The 18,316-nt window shown below is 36.2% G+C and overlaps 1 protein-coding gene and 1 long non-coding RNA gene across 7 annotated transcripts in view; one reads left to right on the forward strand and one right to left on the reverse strand.

The window, feature by feature from the left end:
* LOC118447828 (uncharacterized) overlaps window positions 1-3,371 on the reverse strand; it is a 3,565-nt gene extending 194 nt beyond the window's left edge. The window contains exons 1-3 of the long non-coding RNA XR_004839986.2: window positions 2,976-3,371; window positions 531-2,787; window positions 1-114 (exon numbers count right to left, since the gene is read on the reverse strand). The exon at window positions 1-114 is cut by the window's left edge and continues 194 nt beyond it. This is a non-coding gene — a long non-coding RNA (uncharacterized LOC118447828). The remainder of the gene's footprint in view (window positions 115-530; window positions 2,788-2,975) is intronic.
* Window positions 3,372-4,514: 1,143 nt separating this feature from the next.
* LOC118447810 (serine/threonine-protein kinase Doa-like) lies at window positions 4,515-18,145 on the forward strand. 6 transcript variants are annotated; one of them, XM_035880206.2, is made up of 9 exons: window positions 4,515-6,670; window positions 11,687-11,765; window positions 14,929-14,995; window positions 15,723-15,836; window positions 16,015-16,105; window positions 16,185-16,376; window positions 16,506-16,650; window positions 17,252-17,502; window positions 17,655-18,145. In XM_035880206.2, the coding sequence occupies exons 1-9, from the start codon at window positions 5,555-5,557 to the stop codon at window positions 17,865-17,867; spliced, it is 2,268 nt and encodes a 755-aa protein (XP_035736099.1). In that variant the 5' UTR covers window positions 4,515-5,554; the 3' UTR covers window positions 17,868-18,145. The 6 variants fall into 6 exon arrangements, with proteins under 6 accessions (XP_035736099.1, XP_035736100.1, XP_035736104.1 ...); XM_035880207.2 differs by having other exon boundaries at window positions 16,188-16,376; XM_035880211.2 differs by having other exon boundaries at window positions 4,518-6,670; window positions 16,206-16,376.
* The last annotated feature ends 171 nt before the right edge of the window (window positions 18,146-18,316 follow it).

Below are 18,316 nucleotides of genomic sequence, written 5' to 3' on the forward strand. Positions count from 1 at the left end.
TCAACGATTCTTTTATGTATATGTATATATATCATATTTTAGAAAGTTTTTATTTTAGAAAAGATAATCATCTAATAGGAATGATAAATGTAAACACCTTAGATTGTCCGTTACCTAGAAATACGAGAATTCTACTTTTAGTGAGTTATAAGCGTTTGTTATCCCCATTAGATTTCTTCATCTTCTTTCCTCTTTCCATTATCTTTTTCTACTTCCTTCCTGAGCTAGACTTTCTTTTCTGCGTCGTTACGTTTGATACGAGACACCCAAGAGATGGTATCGTGCTAACATTTTCGTATCGAAGCTCAACTTCAATGTCGCAGAGATAAAGCGTCACGATGAAATTGAAGAAGAAGAAGAAGAGGAAGAACAAGAAGAAAGGGGAGAGAGAGAGAGAGAGAGAGAGAGAGAGAGAGAGAGAGAGAATCACTTTCGGTAGGCGATACGAGGCAAATTCTTGAGCTCTGGAGAAGCTTGTGGCGCAACGAAGCTTCTCTCTCTCTCTCTCTCTTTCTCTCTCTCTAGCGTACCGGAGCGAATGCCGATGATTCTTCTTTCTTACTCGGCGTCGGCTATTTTCGACCGAGGACTATTTTCGAGGGGGACTCGTCACGCGGTTTCGCCGCGGTTTTAGTGCGAGTTTGCGCCAGATGGCCGGTGCAACGTCTTCGTCGTCGTCGTCGTCGTCGTCGTCGTCCTCCTCGTCCTCCTACTCCTATTCCTCCTTCTCAGGGATAAATCCTCGTCTTCGTCGTCGTCGCCGTCGTCCTCGTTGTCGTCGTCGTCGTCGTCGTCGTCGAGGTCGTCGTCCAATCAATTGGAGAAAATCGAATCGAACGGAGAAATTTTATATCTAAACGTAGCATCTTTCAGTTCCTCTTCGATCGATCGTTATGGATCGATGGTTGCTCCTGAAAAGGATGCCAAAGAAGATGGTAGAAAGTGAGGAAGGTGAACGTTACTGGAGTGTAAATGAGACATCGTAAGGAAATACTTGCTCCGGTTATTAATCCAACACAGGATAAGAAAACGAAGGAAAAAAAGAAGAGTAAGAGACGAGGGGGCATGCGAAAAGAGAAAAGTTGACCGATTCGTGAGAAATATACGGAAGATATCGGGAACGTCTCTTCTCTGACCCAGAAAACGCTTTAAAAGCTGGATCTAGAAATACGCGTTCCTTTTGGCAGCATGCGTGCGTCGTAAGTGAGAGACTTTAGACACGTCCATTATCCTATCTCGCATAAGTTTCGTGCCGTTATCGGAAAAGAAAAAATAAAGAAAGAAAAAGAAAAAGAAGAAAGAACAAACCAATAAGATAGAATCCATCCTGGATCATCCTGGGTGTTGGTTAACATACGACGGTGGCCCACCAATGACCACCTCGTCGTCTTCTTCTTCGTCTACGGTTTCATCATTTCCAACGATGAATGGACAAGAGTTAGGCTTGTTAATGCCTACTACAGTTTCCTGGTGGCCAAGACAGGCCGTATGGGATAATTGGTTGCCAAGGAATGTCCCGGAGACGACGACGACGACGACGACGACGATGACGATGACAACGATGACGAGGGCGGCGACGAATATTCGATGCTTCGACGCTAAACTTGATGTCACGCCGGAGTCCAATGGCACGTCGACTTCAGAGGTAGCACGTAAACGAGATGAGATTTTTGGATTATTATTATTATTAATTGGATTGTATTCTCTTTTGTTTTGTTTTGTTTCTTTTTTTTTGGCGTGTGTGGATCTTGGCAGTGTGTGGAATTATGTCTTCAATCTGTTTTTTTCTTCTTATATGCTTATGCTATCACGTGACCAATAGCATTCTTAATAATCCTCCTTTTTTATCAATCCAAAAGTTAGCTATATATTTTCGATAAACTCCTCATGCGGTTTGTTTACCAAAACTAAAATTATATATGTACATATATATATATATGTATGTATGTATTGTAATCTACGAAAAGCCGGCATATTCATGTCTTTCATCACGATGCTCTCCCACAGAGAGTGTACGCCAACTTTAGTAGCACACTGGTATGGCCGCCAAGATACTGGCGCCATCTCTCGCCGATTTATATTCGTCTCTAAATCCGAGAGAAAACGAGAGTTACGATTTCTCTCTTTCTCGGCTCTCTCTCTCTCTCTCTCTCTCTCTCTCTCTCTCTCTCTCTCTCTCTCTCTCTTTTTCTTTCTCTCCCTACATGAGTCTTTCGTCTTAGAAATGCGCTTAACCCGATCTCCCGACCTATCCTTACTTAATCTAACCAGGAAGCTAATCGGAGTTAGAAAAGTGCATATAGGAAAAAAATTAAGGGAGAAAAAAAATGATAGATACTATTGGCTTATATTTAACGAGCTAACAAATATATTTGAGAGAAATAATCTGAAATATTATTTTCTTACAAACAAACAGAACAAACGGAAAATATTCATTTTACTGTAAATTCACACAACACATTTTGACCGTATCGTTAATTTTGTCGATCGACTTCAACCGATTATGTTAACACAGTTTGGTTTTTGATCATACGCCTACCAATCCTACCCATTGCAACTGTTTTTTTCTTTTTTTTTTTGCTATTCTTTTGTTTGCCTGAACAATTGAACATCGACTGGTCAGTATCAATGCTACATCACCGATAAAGCAATCGTTGTCATTAAGATATATTATGCAACCAATTGGTTCTTTTTTTTTTTTTTTTTCTATCGACAAAATCGAATGTCAAAAATTGTCGAATCCGTGATTTTATCGTATACGATTTAATAACAGTGTCTTACGAATATCTACAAATAAAACTACAATAATAATATGCGCCATTGTGGAAGACGGTAAAATAATAATAATTGATAACGAAAAAAAAACCAATTCGATTTCTTAGTTACATATTTCGAAATATATGTTTCAAAATTGTCTATTAAATAAAAAAATCGCTGATGATTACATTGAAATTAACAATAAGACTTCTACTTACGTGTGCTTTGTTGTTCGAGAAGACTCACTCACTAAAATCAATTCCGTAAATCGATCTTCCTCGGTTTAAACAGCGATACATCACGGTATAGAGACCTTCCCGTTTGAGTAACCCGATCTTAACGGTGACCTTTACACGCGTATGAGATCTTCCATTTTCAAAACAATGATCCCCGTTTCTTACTTGGTGAAAGATCACTTTCGAATGTCCAACAAATTCATGTTATTTTCCAAATTGCGCTTATTTATATATCGGTAAATCGCGCAGTGCCCGTACAATATATTTCTCTTTTCGAAGGCATGACTACGACCTTGAAGAGACAAGCCGAGCTTTATTAATAGTTACGCGGAGAGTCCACGAACCCGCCCACTGATATGCGTCGACCGACGATGTCGACGATATGCTCTGCTGCTACTACTACTGCTGGTATTCTAGCCGGGCTCTCTGTTGGCGATCCTAGATCCTAATTTCTAATTCGATCTAAGCTCTTCTCGTGTCTTTCTCGAATCGTCTCGATCGATTGATCGATCGATCAACCTGTCCATCTTTGTATCGATCGTTTGATCGGATCGTTCTCGTTCTTTTTCCTCTACTCTTTCTTAATGGTCCACAAATATTACAATCAGTTTTGGGGTCGCCTAGTTCAACGATGTATCTCGGTCGATGACGAACTCCAATTCCACCGACGAGACGAAATGTCATTACATCTACTTAAAGCTATCGAAACCGTTCCTTTCGTAATCTTTTTATCTGTGTCAAGGTACTACTAAGATCTGTGGATTAAGCTGGACTTATATTGTATCACTATGATAAAGTCATATCACATTGTTCTCTTAATATACCAGGAAATAAGAAATCTTTGCCAATTACGAGGACAATTTTCTTCATCTATGATCATATCAAATTATTAAGATTCTAAATTCTTTCGATGTTATGTATACACATGTTTTTAGAATGAACCCACTCTCTTTTACTAAATTGTTATTAGTATTAATGTTACCTATGACTAATATCTTCTAATAGGTTTTTTGGTCACTAGATTTTGTTTCTCTATTCTTTTTTTTTTTTTTTTTTTTTTATATATTCATAACTTTATAGTGTAACAATTTCTCTGTAGGTTTATATAGTATGTAACTATATTGTCTCATATTACCAATGAATGATGAGGATCCTTTAAGTTCGACTAGAGGACAATTTACGTAATATCACACGCTATCTTCTCTTTCTTCCCTTTTTCGAGTCTCTCTCTCTCTCTCTCTCTCTCTCTCTCTCTTACTCTTTTGCTCTCTTGCTCTCTTGCTCTCTTACTCTTTCTCACCAAGAGAGAGAGAGAGAGAGAGAGAGAGAGAGAGAGAGAGAGAGAGAGAGAGAGAGAGAGAATGTGTAGAACGAGCATCGCTAGGTTGGAGCGGGCTCGCGATCGCTCCTCGATATTTTTAGTGCGACGAGAGTATTTGGCGGGGCGTACCCGCGACTCCTCCCTCCTCTCTTCGTCTTCGTCTTCGCGAACGTTTCTCAGCGTCCTCCTATGTTCGCGTCGTCTTCGTCGACGTGCCTTAGTGCCTCCGTTCGCGTCCCTCTCGATTGACGCGTTCGTCGCGATCGACTTGTAAAGAGAGAGAAAGAGAGAGGAGAGTATCGCGTATGAGGGCTGATGAGTGGCACTCGTTTTCGCGCGAAAAAGAAAAAAGAGAAAAAGATCCAAAACGCATTGGAGGTCTTTCTCTTTCTCCCTCTCTCTCTCTTTCGCTCTCTCTTTCTCTGTCTGTCTCTCTTTCTCTCTCTCTCTCTCTTTCTCTTTTCCATTCGTCAAGAGTCTTGAGATAGATAACTTCGTCTTCGTCGATCATAATACGAATGTGTTGTTACCTTCTTCGATGATGACCTTGAATGATGTGTCTCCTTCATCTCACAGTGGATCGAGCAATCTTCTTGGCCCTCGACCCTGACCATTCGGACTTCGTCCAACGAATCTATCATCGCTCGCGCTTAAATTCCACTTAATACGATTTTCTAACATAACTCGATATTGGAATCAAAATTAGTACGGGTGACACTTCGATCGTGCGTGTTTTTTTTTTCTTTTGTTTTCTTTTTTTCCCCTCCTTTTTTCCTTTTAAATCATTCGAGCTAAGTACACTAACTGGCTCGTCTTTCGTCGCGGATTAAACCAATTCTCTCCATTTGCTTTTGTGAACTATTACACGAATCTAAATCAGGATTTCGGGATTTGAGTTAGCAAAAGTGCAAGTTGGTTGTCACACGTTCTTTTATCAAGTTGAGTGGGAATTTTGTAAGAGGAAAGAAACAAAGAAAAAAAGAGAAAAGAAAACGGAAAGGAAAAGGAAATATCGAATTACAAATTAATTCGATCTAGTCTGTTAACAGAGAGCAAGCTAACAGCGTCATCTCTTCCTATTTACAAGTTAAGAGTGGAAAATTGATTTTGCTGAGCGAGGTAACAATCGAGTCGACCGTACCTCGGACGGTCGACTGATTGCCATTACCGATCGCCATTATCGATCATCGAACAAGCTCTTGAAAGTTTTCTTCTATTTCATCATCATCGATCAGCAACGATGTTCATATTCGCGCAACGCGACGGTATGTCGACTAGCAGACAAGGATCGGCGTCACGACGTAGTCGTTATGCTCGTTCCTCGACAACGACCAGCGTGACACAGCTCTTAACTGATTCTTGCAGTAATTTGCTTCAACGATTGACCACCAGGGTACGTGGCACTTCGACGGCTAACGATCGATCGATCGGAACAAGACGATCACCAAATGCTGGCAATTATCTTAGCAGTGCCAGAATTCGATTAGAAGACAAGTATTCCTCTATATTGGATAAGTATACCAATAAGAAACATGCCAATGATAAAGAGAAGAGTATCGAGCTTGGTAATGGAAACGTTGCTGGTTATTCACGAAGAAAGAACGAACGAGAGCATAGCTTTAATCGAAGAGATTCTTATGGTAGGGAGGAGAAAACATTGGAACCATCGATGCCACGTTCTGTCATTAAAAGTCCCACCAGTGTACTTCTAAGCGAGAAAGCTTATCCTTATGTCAGTTCGGTTAACATTAGAGAGTCGAAACGTGAGAAAACACCTGGTTATCGTAGGACATCCGATAGACAAACACACTTAGGCTCGGAAGCTTATCGACGTTACGGTAGACACAAATCTGGTCACGCTGAGACACGCAATAGAAAGGTCAGGCCACATAGGAATGGTAAAAGCGAACAACTCGACAATTGCAGGTCGACCTCCCTTAGATCTTTAGCTCGTCCAAACAGAGTCGAACCTTTGAGCTTAGTCGCTGGCAAGGAAGTTCTTAGCGATCCAGAGAAAACACCAACCGGTAGCGGTATTGTGGACGATGCGATACCAAAGTACGAACCTAACTACGACGATAACGAGGAAGTTGATCCAGCTATTTCCGAAAGAGCAGCCAAACGCAAAGAGATACAAAGTTTGATTATGAAATATGCGGCTATGGATGAGGCTTACAGCGAATTAGCAACTGGTGGTGGTCAAGGAAATGCGAAACCAAGTACAACCGATATCATCGCCAGCAAGTATAAGAAGAATACTCGTGGTAGTAATAACAAAAAGGAAGTCACGAAGAATACATATGCGTCGAATACTTCGTCGACTGTCATTAACGAGGTGGATACGAACCACGCGATCGTAAGTTGTCGAGCCACAAGCAATGGCTGTTGTTACTGTTGCTGTTCTTGCTGATGATGATTATAATTATAATAATAATAATAATGATGATGATGATGATGATGATGGTACTTATTAATATGAACTATCATTCGTTTTCATGAAAACAATTCCTTTTTATACAAAATCGATAACACGATATCTCTATCAGGCTCGATTTTTTCCCGTACATTCGATCTATTGCTTCTATTACCCTCTTTTTCTTTTTTTTTTCCTCCTTGCGGGATTTCCAATGCGTAAACTCGCTAAATAATATCTCATTGAAATATATCGAACGACTAATGCTAACGTCGTTTCCTGTGCTTTCTTACCTTCTCGATATTTGCCAAGCTGGTGACGTTCATGATTTGCGTCTTTTAAATATTTTCCAAAAGTTCTTCGAATTTGTGATTTGTAAAATTGGAACGTTTGACGTCTGCAACGTTTGATATACATACGTAGAGGATGTATCGTTTTTATCAATTCGCTTAAATATTCAAATTTGTAGAGTTATTAGAAAACGTAAAGAATTTAAAAAAATTGTTCTTGTTTTTTTTTCCTTTTTCTTTTTTTTTCCAAATCAATTCTTGTGTCATTAATTTGTATACGTAAAAATAAAAAGTTATTTATTGGATCCATATTTTTTGATATGTTTAATCATTGTTTCAAATAAATGATAGGTGTTTGTAATAAAATATCAATACATAATACAAATGATCGATATTATAGCGATTAAAAAAAACAAAAAAAATAAACTATAATAATAATTTGTCAGTATTTTAAATAGATCAATATTTATAATAAATTCAGAAACAATCCAGATGTAACCCTGACATTTAATTATTTATACTGACCACTTATATTAGAGTATTATTATTTTATTATAAACACTAACCAAAATATTCATATACGTATATACTGATCATTTATTTTATAAAATACTTACCATGAATTAACTAATAAAAATATTAATAAGATAAATAAAAAAGAAAATCATATCAATATATGTATATATACATATCTGTTTTCTTTTTTCTTTGCTTTTTTTTTTCCTTTTTTTTCCGTTTCTTTTTTAAAGAAAAATCAAAAAGAAGTACGAAAGAAAGATTGCGCAAACAAGTTAGAAATAGACGTTTGCAAAATTTTAGGGATCATATATAGTCACCAGCAGCGTGAAGTGTCGACTCGTAAGCAGAAAACAATGCGCGTCCTGTAGGTAGTCCCCTCCTCTCCCCCTCCACCCATGTTTGTACGTGAGAGAGTTTCATATAGAACCATAACATCCTACTCGATCTAATTTTTTTTTAACGATCGTACGAACTTAATATATTTTTTCATATTAAGAAACATAGATCAAATCTTATCAACGGCATGATAATATCGTAGCTCAGCTATGACTATTTAAATACATATTATGTATTTTCAAATTTTTATATATATAAAAAAAAGAAAAAAAAAATGAATTTTTCTTTATAATCTTCTAGATTAGATTTCGATCGTTACGAAATCCAAAAAAAAAAATTCTTTTTTTTTCGTTCTTTTTCTTTTTTTATGATCGTTGATAAGACGCAGATCGAGATAACGTTTTGTTTTTGTATCATTTTTGTTTGTTTGCATGCTTGCTTGTTTGTTTGCTTTTTTTTTGCATTCATTTTTTTCTTCCATTTGTTTTTTTAATATTGAGTTGCCCGGAAAGTTCGTTGCCGATTGGGAAAGAAAATTGAAACGCTAAAGATTTAAATTTGAATATACATTTATTAAATTATATAGGTGCCATTCTATTCTACAACCTTCTTTTTCCATCTTTCAGGGAACTTGAAAATTTCGTTCTTTCAGAATCTCAGGTTTTTAAGCGAAACATTTTTCTACGTTATTTTTTTATCTCGACCAAAGAGTTAAAGTTTCTTCCACTAAGAGAATTTTGTAATGATCGAAATAGGTGAAAATTAGAGGACGCGAGATCTGATAAATATATGGTGAATGGGGTAGAACATACCAACCGAGCTCCAACAATTTTTGTCGAGTTATCAAAAATACATGAGGCTGCGCATTGTCCTGATGAAACACGATGCGCTATTTCTGAACGTTTTTGTTCAATTGCTGTCTTTAATTCGTCTAATTGGAAACAATACTTCTCTGAATTTATCGTCTCGTTGTTTGGTAAAAGCTCATAATAGAGGATCCCTTTTCAATCCTATCAAACACAGAGCATGACTTTCTTTGAATGAAGACCGGCTTTTGGGATGGCTAAAGATGGTTCATTCCGCTTTCTCCAAGATCTTTTTCGCTCAATATTATTATAAATGATCCATTTTTCATTCCCCGTCACTACTTGCTTCAAAAATGGTGTCTCATTGTTGCATTTATATAGGCCAAGTCGCAAATGGAAATGTGATCCATCAGATTTTTCTCCGTTAAATCATGGGAAACCCATACATCAAAACGGTTTATGTAGTCAAGCTTTAGAAAATGCTCGTGGATAGTGGATTTTGACATATTTAACATTTCTGCTAATTTACGTGTCGTATAGGGTGGGTTATTCTCAATTATTGTTTTAATCTGATTTTCATATGTGGTGGAGAGCCTATCCGGGCGTTCTTGATCTTTAAGGTTGAAATCATCAGCTTTAAATCTGGCAAATCACTTCCGCATAGTTCTCTCAGCTACAACACCTTCACGCATATCTTGTTTGCCGCTTATATGACACTTTTGTCTTTCTGATAAAAGAAACGCATTAAATGCCTAAAATGCATTTTATTTTCTTCAAAGGTGTACAAAAATTAACGTATCGTAATCAAATTTTTTCCTAAGACAATATGAAATATTGTCTTTTACGATATATACGCATGTCATTTATTTTCAATCGTTATGATATATTCAGATCTGTCCTTATGCCACTTACCAAAAATCGGCATTAACTTTCCGGACAACCCCATACTTAACCGTAACAACCAATACTTAAGCGTGGTTTCACATGTAAGATTGTTAGATCGTTAGATCACGTAAGTATTATTATATATTTGAAAGCAAAAAATTAATAAAAATAAAAAAATACGTTAATTAATTAATTATTAATTAATTAATTAATTAGGAAACAGCTAATAATGACTGACTGATGCGAACGGAGTACCATTTTCTCGTTTTTCATTTCGTAATTATATTTTATGATTGACATACGTAGTTACCTCTCTATCGTAATTGATATATCTGCGATCAAGAGGAGAAAAGGGAAAGGGCTTAGTATTACTTTGGAGAAAACGCGACAAAGATATATATATATATATATATATATGCATGTTGTTATTTAATTACTATAACGTCAAATCGATAATAGTTTTAGACATATAGTTACGCGTTTTACATAACAATATCGTATTGACTTGAGCACGTGTTGATACTTTCTCTATTTTTTCTCTGTCCGCCTATCGTACATATCATAGATAACCATATATTAGTCTATCGTCGTTCGATATTGTACATAAATATACATATATATACATATATATATATATATATATATATATATATATATATATATAAACACTAGTAAACGTACAACAACAAAAAAATAAATAAATAAATATATATATAAAAATAAACGCAGTAGAGTCGTTTTGAAATCATGACGGCTGCTTCTTCGGGACACGCAAAATTAAGATGAGTTTAACGACGAGATTAGGTATATATAAATTGTTAGAATATAGTAGAAAAGAAACAAAGAAAATGTCGGATAATAATTACGTAAATAATGATGTTATGATGATGATGATGATGAAGTTGATGATGATGATGATGATGATGATGATGATGACGATGACAATGATGATAATGATGATGAAGATCATCATAATAATAATAATAAAATTAATAATAATTTCATAATAAAAATAATAAAATCTCAATAATAATCAATAGTAATAATAATAAACTATACATGGCATAATATAATAATAATAATAATAATAATAATAATAATAATAATAATAATAATAATAAATAAATAATAATAATAAATAATAATAATAATACGGGAAAGTAAGGGTTAAAAGAAAGAAAAACGAAAAAATATGTGCTTTGTGCCGATGGTAAATTCGTAACCGCAACTTTCTGACTTGGCAAACCATTTTGCCCTCTCCCCTTTCTCTCTGATTGTTGGGTTACCATCTCCGTTGTAATGGAATGGAATGGAATGGAATGGAAATGGCTATGGCACACGGATTGGTCACTATGGTCGACTGGGCGCTCGGATCGGGTTGTGGTCTCTCTCTCTCTCTCTCTCGATGATGATGATGATGATGATGATGATGATGATGACGATGATATGATGATGATAATGATGACGGTGATGATGATGATGATGATGGTGTATCCCTCCTCTTCCTACCCCCACCGACACACTTGTACGTTCGATCCGTGCTTACACACGTCCTCTGCCGCGTGTTACACGGGTCTCCGCCCCCTCGTGTTGTGGTGGTGGTGACGGTGACGATGGTGGTGGATGACGGTGTGTGGCGATCGGTTGATGATGCGACATCGATGATGACCAATCACTTCTGGATGGACCACCATGGATGGATGACCAATGGCAACAACGCAACTCAACGACACTTCAACCAACCAACATCTACAACACAACCGCAACACGCAACTACTGCTACTACGACAACAACGACGACGATGACGACGATGACGACGACGACGATGACGACGACGACGACGACGATGACGATGATGATGACGACGAACGTTCGTCTATCTCTGTCTTTGTCGTACAATGGGTCCGTCATCTTCTCTTCTGGGCGCTCTCGTCGAATCATCTTCGCTCGACACTGGGGCCCCCTACGACCACAACGTGACGAACACTAAACCCCGGGGCCTTAACGAAATGAAACGGCACACTACTCCGGGTATCTCGGGGTTGGTCCTCTTCTGTCTCTGTTGGCACCGTGCCTCCTTCGCCGCCGCCGCCGCCGATACCGATTACGCCGGCCCATATAGAGCCCACGACCGCCCTCCGTCGAGGACGACGAAGACGGCCACCTTGTTTACCAATCCGGCGACATCCTGGCAAATAGATGTTCGTGAATACGTGAATACACTCATTGTAGTAGATTTAAGCGAGCCCGAGATCGATCGATCCGATCGGTCGATCGGACGGTTTTATATATTCCATATCCGGTATCTCTCGGGAAACCAAGTCTCTCTCTCTCTCGCTCGTTCTCTTTCTCTCTTTCTCTCTCTCACACTCTCTCTCTCTCTCTCTCTCTCTCTCTCTCTCTCTCTCTCTCTCTCTCTCTCTGTCTCTCTATTTCTCTCTTATTTTTTCTCTCTCTCTCTCCGTCTCTTTATTTCTCTCTTATTTTCTCTCTCTCTCTCTCTCTCTCTCTCTCTCTCTCTCTCTCTCTCGAACACACATCCCCTTTTCTTTTTTCTCATACGAACGATCTTGGATCGTTTCCACCCCTTCTCTTTCTCTCAATCTCTCACCTTCTTTTTTTCTCTTCAACTATCTATCTCCTTGTCCAACTCATAGACGTTGCTGGCTAAGCGATACCTATACACCATGAACGAAAATAGAACTTAACACCTCGCGCGAAAGTCATGTTCGATGTTTTAACTTTCCATCGAGATTGCTCTTTTGGTTTAACACATACGCTCGCGCCCGCGTGCACGCACGCACACATACACATACGGTCGGGCAGACGCGCACGTGCGCGAAATATATATTAAACGCGCGTACACCCTTCTTGCGTAGTTTATCGTATCATCACCAGATGGTACATGATTTTGTCTTCTCGTACAATCGTGTATCCTCTTTCTTTTTTTCTTTATTTCTTTTTTTTTTTCTTTTTTTTTTATTCCTTCTTTTCTCCTTTTTCTTTTCTTTCCTTTCCTTTCTTTCCTTTTCTTTTCTGTTCTTTTCTTTTTTTTCTTTTCTTTTCTTTTTCCAAAAAGTCATCCACGTTTCGAAAAGATCTATTTGCGGGAGCGTAGTTTCTATCTCTATTTTTAAATTCGCTCTTAAACGATCTAGATTCTTACGTACGATATACTCTACGTGTTCGATCAGTAACACACTTTCAGATTAAATACGGTCGTAGAGAAGGAACGTGAAAAGAGATTTTTCTATTCTTCGGGTCGAGTCTTTTCGATAACTATGTACGGAAAAAGGCTTCTTATCTCTTCCCCTTTCTCTCTCTCTCTCTCTCTCTCTCTCTCTCTCTCTCTCTCTCTCTCTCACTCTCTCTCTCTCTCTCACTCTCTCTGTGTTTTTATCTTTCTTCCTTCCTCCTTTTGTTTTATCTGCTTGTTTTTTCCTTTTTGATTTCTTTATTTTTTTTTTTATTTTCTTTTTTTTTTGTTTTCTTTAACGATCTTTCCTCGTCCTTCCCGATGACACATTACGCGGTCACACGGACGAGTGGCGAAGAGAGATTCACGAAGAGAGACGGAGAGACACGAGGGAGGGAAGAGACATTCGAAGAAAAAGTATATATTATTATAAAAACCGAGGAAAAAAAAAAAGAATGAAAAAGTATATTTATAAAAGTAATAGAAAAGAAAGAAAGAAAAAAAAAAGAATAGAATAGAATAGAAAAGAAATAGAGGATATGTTAAACGTAAAGAAAAATAGCGAATAGAGGGAGTTTCGTTCGCGCTATCTCCTCGACACACATACATAACATATATGCGTCTTCCTCGGGTTGACGTGGTTTTTATTGTCTACGAATCCGCCTTGGCATTTACTCTCCCTTTTCTCGGCGGTTATTTCTCTCTCTCTCTCTTTCTCTCTCTCTCTCTCTCTCTTTCTCTCTCTCTCTCTCTTTCTTTCTCTCTTTCTTTCTTTCTCTTTCTCTCAATCAATCACTCTCTCTCACTCTTTGTATTTCTAATCTTTATTTTTATCTCTTTTATTTTTTCCTTACCACACATATATATATATATATATATATATACACACACACACATCTTTCTATTCATCTATTTTTCTTTCTCTCTCGTTGCACTTGCGTTATTGGAAATATATATACATATATATACATATATATATATTTTTTTTTGTTGTTAAATGCACTCTTAACAATGTACACGTAAAAAAATGCGCATTCTTCCTTTTTCCAATGCCGAGTATTTCTCGCTTATTTAGATACGAGATTAACCGTCCGGTGTGGGACAGTAAATGCCTCTTCCTCCCGTTCACCATACTGCTGTCTTCTTTGATTATTGTCATTTAAAAAAATAAAAAAAGTAAAAAAACAAGAAAAAAAAAAAGAAAAAAATAGAAAAAAGAAAAAAAGAAAAGAGAAAAAAAATAATGGGTTTAGGGCACGTAGTAGGGGTCGACCAAGTTTAAAAGAAAGAAAAAAAAAAAGAAAAAAAAAGTAAAAGAAAAAAAGAAAAGAAAAGAAGAGTCAGCAGCAGTGTTGTGTCGAATATTATTTTCGAGCCGACCGTACGAACGATACCGTTTTCACTCTCTTTCACGTCCGTTCACTTATATGTATATATACATACATATATATATATTTATATATACCCGCGTATATAAATGGATCCGACCGAACGCCCACGCGGAAGAAGTCTCGCTCTCGTTTCGTCTCTCGAACGCGTCCTTGCTTTTTTTCGGGAAGGCTTCCTCCTTCTCACCCCCTACCCCATCACTTTTTATTCTTTTTATTCTTTTTTTTTTTTTTTAATTTTTCGTCGATTTTCAATTGAAAGAAAAGAAAAAAAAAAGAGAACTTTTTATATATGCATATATCCCCCGGCCGTATATGGTATTATGAATCATCAATTTCTTTTTTTCTTTTTTCTTTGTTTTTCTTTTTTACTTTTTTTTTTTTTTCTTTTTTTTTATTTAAAATTTTTATTCGCTAATTTTTAGAAATACATTTTTCTTGAAAATAATTTAACATTTGGGCATATCTTGAAGGTGAGCAGGAGGTTGCCCCCTATCCCTTCCTATCCGAATATTCTGTTTCTTTATCTTTATCTTTCTTTTTCTCACTGTCCATCTATACCTATCTTCTTTGTGTACCTGTCTTTCTCTCTCTCTCTTTCTCTTTCTCTTTCTCTTTCTCTTTCTCTTTCTCTTTCTCTTTCTCTTTCTCTCACTCTTTCTCTATTTTTTCTCTCTTAGTACACAATAACGCAATACGCGGTAATCGAGAACGAGAGATCTTTCGTGGGCGCAAGGTCTGTGTCGCGCCGTATAACTTACCCTGTTTTTTACATTGCAGATAAAGTACTGGCCACCCTAGGAGAGGGTACTTTTGGAAAAGTTGTCAAGGTTAAGGACATGCAAATGTAAGTGCCAGCTCACATAAACACCTACGTAGGTAACCTACTCGCGCGTATATCCTTTACTTCTTTGGACATATCATTTTTATATACATACATACATACATACATACATACATACATACATATACATGCATACATACATTGTTATTATCATAAATTTTCTTCTTCTATTTATCTTTTTGCGCTCGCGAGTCTTACAAGCCCCAGGAGTAAAGGCACACACGAAAAAACACAGAGAGGAGATATACACTACTAACGTACATCCTAAGTGGCATATTGTATGTGGAAACACGAATCGCCTTTGGGATATCAGAAATAGACACGCTCTCTGTACTGTCGTCGCGAGTAGTCGCAATAATAGGATGGCCTTGCACTTTGTTTTACCAGGCAACTGTCGTATACGCTCTCTCAACGGCGTCTTGCAAAAATCGTCGTAGGTGAAAAATCGAGCGACGAAATTGCTTAGAGGGGGATGAAAATTCACTCTCAGCTATCTCGTCTATTTTTAATTTGAACAGAAAAAAAATTTATTTTCTTTCCCTCACCCTTTTTTTCTGCTTTTTTTTTTGACCATCTCGACATTTTTGTTGTTCAAGAAGAAAAAAGAAAAATGAAAGAGACAAAGAAAGGAAAAAAGAATGCCGCTCGATCGAGAGCATAAATATGGTCGATTGAATATTCATTCGTTTTTCGTTGTTTCATTAACGATTTGATTACTTTTCATACGCAGGGATCACGTAATGGCTCTCAAGATTATCAAGAACGTCGAGAAGTATCGAGAAGCTGCGAAGCTTGAGATCAATGCTCTGGAGAAGATAGCCGCTAAGGATCCTGAGGGACATCAGTTAGTATTTGAAATGCAATTACATCGGCCTCGAGAGGAGGGCAATAGTGCAATCCCTTTTTGCGAAATCTACTGTTCGCTCGTTTTAGTTCTTTCTAATTTTTTTTTTTTTTTTTTTTTTTTTCCTTCGTTTAGACTCTATTTTAATTATACCTTTGTATCTATCTGTGTGTTTCAGTTTATGCGTCAAAATGTTAGACTGGTTCAATTATCATGGACATATGTGTATCGCCTTTGAGATGCTTGGACTGAGCGTTTTCGATTTTTTGGTAAATATATAATCTATAACGAAATATTATTAAAAGAAATAATACTCATATTTTATTTACTGTTTATTTTGCTAAAAAGAAGAAAAATAATATGTTACAGAGAGACAACAATTATCAACCTTATCCATTGGAACATGTTAGGCATATGGGTTATCAGCTTTGTTATGCAGTCAAGTTTTTACACGACAACAAACTTACGCACACAGATCTTAAACCCGAAAATATCTTATTCGTAGATTCCGATTACGAAAGCACGTACAATAGTAAAAAGGTGAGTCATTTTTTAATGTTAATTATTCGTCATGCATTATACGAGCTCTCTCTTGCTTCAAAAAAACGTTCTCTGTTTCTCGACCGGTACGTACGCAAAGATGATCCTTTGCTAAACTTTTTCAAAAAGTTCTTTCTTTTTAAGCGAAAGGATGTGAGGCGCGTTAAAAGGACCGACATCAGACTAATCGATTTTGGCAGTGCTACGTTTGACCATGAACATCATAGCACAATTGTTAGTACAAGACATTACAGGGCGCCTGAAGTCATTTTAGGTAAGTTAATATAAATATTTGAGTTAGTAAATAAGGAAAATGGGTTGGAATTTTTATTAGTTTATTTTTAAATAAACTTTTTTTCTTCTGAAAGTTTCTAGAGTATTTGGTATCTACTTGAATAACAACAGACATTATTGTACAATATAATATTTTTTATTGAAACAATGTTTCGATATCTTATATCTAAATAAATTTACACTATTATTAGTATTATTTTATTCTAAAAAAAAAGCTTTCCTATCATATATGTCAGTAAGTAATGAATGTTATATATAATATTTTTTTAATCGAACATTTATAATATTTTATATATAAATAAATAACACTTTTATTTTTTTTTTTTTTTTTTTTTTCTTTTTTGAAATCGTTTAGTATTTCTTATCTAAATAAATAATGTTATAAAATATATTGTTTGAGCGAAACACTTTTTACCATTTTATAACTCAAATAAATAATACTAATTTTTTTATATTGAAAATTCCGACATGACCGATTCGATGTGTAATGGAAATCATATATTTTCTTTTTTTCTTTTCTTCTTTTCTCTGATGATACATTTAAAACGAAATATATATTTTTTTCTTTGTTCTTCTTGTAGAATTAGGATGGTCTCAACCTTGCGATGTATGGTCCATTGGTTGCATTCTATTCGAATTGTACCTGGGTATAACTTTATTCCAAACGCACGATAATCGTGAACATTTGGCAATGATGGAACGTATATTAGGTACAATTCCACATCGTATGGCAAGGAAAACGAAGACGAAGTACTTCTATTACGGTAAATTAGATTGGGATGACAAAAGTTCAGCCGGCAGATATGTTCGTGACAATTGTAAACCTTTATACGTAAGTTAATCCTTGATTTCTGTTGTTAAAAAAATAATTTTCTTCGGTTTTTTTTGGAACGTTTAACGACTTATAAAAAAAATTTGCAATATATGTTTATTTTTCTTGATCTTAAAAAAAAAAAAAAAATAATTTATTCCATTCTCATATAGCGTTATTTGTTGTCGGACGACGATGAGCATCGACAACTATTCGATCTTATTAAAAGAATGCTGGAGTATGAGCCATCCCAAAGGATAGCACTGAAGGATGCCTTGCAACATCCATTTTTCGACTCTCTTCCAGCGCATCAGAGATTAACCGATCCACGTGCAGCCGGTGATTCACAACAAAGTCATGAACGATCGCACTCGCTCTCTCGATGAAGCTAGGAAAGGGACCGACTTCCGTACTGGACAGACACTAATAATAATAATAATAAGAAGAAGAAAAAAAAAAAAAATAATAATAATAATAATAATAATAATAATTATTATCCATTTTCAACGATATTACTGCCCTACGTCTTTGTACTCGCTTTCTCTTTATCTCATTTTTCCTTGAGTCTCTCAACGATGATTGTTCTTAGTTATTGTCGTCGTTGTTATTCTTGCTTGAGAAAAACTCGATGACATTATGTTACGTGAAATACTTTGCACGAAGATATCCACGAAAAAAATGATTCGAAAGAAAAGAACGAAAGGAAATAAAAAAAAAAAAAAAATAAAAAAATAAATGAATGAATGAATAAAAAAAATTAAATAATAATGAGCGCTGCATGTTCTTTTCTTCCTTTTTTTTTCTCTCTTACTTTTTTTTTTTTCTTTTTCTTTTT

The sequence above is a fragment of the Vespa mandarinia genome, chromosome 3 (genome assembly GCF_050613455.1).
Source record: "Vespa mandarinia isolate Hongniang chromosome 3, ASM5061345v1, whole genome shotgun sequence".
NCBI classification, from domain to species: domain Eukaryota; kingdom Metazoa; phylum Arthropoda; class Insecta; order Hymenoptera; family Vespidae; genus Vespa; species Vespa mandarinia.